Consider the following 1,908-nt stretch of genomic DNA (forward strand, 5'->3'; position numbering starts at 1 on the left):
TCACTTTGTAGACCAGGCTGGCCTCGAACTCAGAAATCCTCCTGCCTCTGCCTCCCGAGTGCTGGGATTAAAGGCGTGCGCCACCACGCCCGGCTTCAAGCTACATTCTTAACAGAGACTCACCCTAAGGATGGGGAGGGATTTATATGGAAACAGGTGCTGGGGAGGCCCTTACTCACCCTCCGGCCGCCCTTACAGTCCAGTCAGACCAAAGCCACTCGGAACCCCAACCTGCCATTTTCTTTTACATGTCAAACTCTTGCCTCTGCTGTTCTCTCTCCTCCAAAAGCTTCTCCTGCCTTCAGAGCTCAGGCCGCCCGCCTGCCCGCCCGCCGCCACTGTTACCTTTAACACAGTTTTGGCCACATGGTCAAGTGTCACTGCTACCAACACCTCCTCTACTGTTTTGGCTCCTGTGCTGTGGCCTTCTTTCTTTCCTTTTTCCCTTTTTCCTCCCTTCCCTTCCCTTTCCTCCCTCCTTTCCTGCCTCTCTCTCTCCCTTACTTCTCTCCCCTTTTAAAAATAGTCTCATGTAGCTCAGGCTAGCCTTGAACATGTGGTTCTCCCGCCTGCCTCTGCCTTCTGAGTGCTGGGATTGCAGGCATGCACATGTGCCTGCACCCAGGTTGCCGAGGCCTGTCCTCCATGCTTGTCTGTTGTTCAGCCAGGGATCCATGATGGTTGGGGTCAGTTTTCATTTTTCTGCCTGCACTAAAACATGGTTTTGGCTGAATGTGGGATGGAGTGAATGAACAATACTCTGTGTTTGTTCGCCACAGTTTTGGATTCTATGAGGACTCCTCCCCAAAACCTTCAGTGTAGTTTCCTTTAGGGTCCTGCAAGCGCTGGGTCCTTTGAGACCTCTGTCCCTTTTCTCATCTAACTTCCTGTTCTTCCCTCCAGGTCTCAGAACGGCCCCGAAGTCTCCCTCCAGATCCTGAGTCAGAGAGCTCCCCCTGATGCCCTCTGGCAGTGCCCACCCCATTCCCAAGACAGAAGGAATGAGAAAGCAAAGAGCTTACAGGATGCCATACTCCGGCTGGTCCGGGACGTGTTGAAATTCAGACTCAGGGAGAGCCTGGGTGGAGGGATAAGAGCAAGGCACGCCTGGGTCCCCAGGAATAGGGGTCGTCTGACTCCTTGCCCTATTCCTGCTATTCCCCTGGGCTTCCAACTCTGGTCTACACTGGCCTCTGGGAGTGCCATGGCTCTGGTGCCCAGGGACGATTGTGCCAAAGCTGTGCTTCACAGGGCCAGTCCCAGGGAAGCTGTTAGGAGTCAGGATAAGGAATGGAGGGGCAGGTCCTTGGGAGTATGCTGGTGTCTGGTCTGTGCAGCCTGGCCCAGGCTGAGGCAGATGTGGAGCACGCAAGGTCTCCGCTCAGGGTCAGACTGGGTTATGGGCTCTGATTGACAGGGAAAGGATAGAAAAGAGGGAATGAGGCAAGTGAGAGAGGAGAGAAGGCAGGGGAGCAAAGGAAGCAGAAGAAGAAGTGATGTAATCAGGAGATGGATGCTACCTAAAGAGAGGAGAGAAGGACAAAACACGTGATGAGGAGGATGCTGGAGAGAGGAGGGGAGGAGGGAGAGTGAGCCAGGGGAGAACCCAGACCCAGAGCTTTTCTCTAGGGTGGGATTGGGATTGAGAGCAGGACTGTTGCTAGCTTATCCGTCCAGGAAAAATGGTTCCTAGGCAGGGAGGGGATGGGAGGGTATTTATAAGGGCTTCTTGGTGGGAGATAGTCACCCTGTGGGGACCACTAAAGATCTCCAGGCACACTTTGGCCCGTCCCAGCAAGGGGGGTCCTTTTCTGGAAGCTTCAATCAACCAAGTGTATTAGGGGAACATAGGGGGCATTTTATTATTGATCACAGTCATTATTATTGTTATTATATTGCTATTTTTAT

At 53.1% G+C, this 1,908-nt stretch overlaps 1 protein-coding gene across 2 annotated transcripts in view; it reads left to right on the forward strand.

Annotated features, from left to right (window-relative positions):
• Window positions 1–1,689, forward strand: part of Cdc42bpg (CDC42 binding protein kinase gamma) — a 19,742-nt gene extending 18,053 nt beyond the window's left edge. For both annotated transcript variants that reach the window (XM_021220808.2, XM_029535109.1), the window contains exon 37: window positions 904–1,689. In XM_021220808.2, the coding sequence (XP_021076467.1) occupies window positions 904–960 (57 nt within the window). In that variant the 3' untranslated portion in view covers window positions 961–1,689. The remainder of the gene's footprint in view (window positions 1–903) is intronic.
• The last annotated feature ends 219 nt before the right edge of the window (window positions 1,690–1,908 follow it).

Source organism: Mus pahari, chromosome 1 (genome assembly GCF_900095145.1).
Source record: "Mus pahari chromosome 1, PAHARI_EIJ_v1.1, whole genome shotgun sequence".
In the NCBI taxonomy this organism is placed as follows: domain Eukaryota; kingdom Metazoa; phylum Chordata; class Mammalia; order Rodentia; family Muridae; genus Mus; species Mus pahari.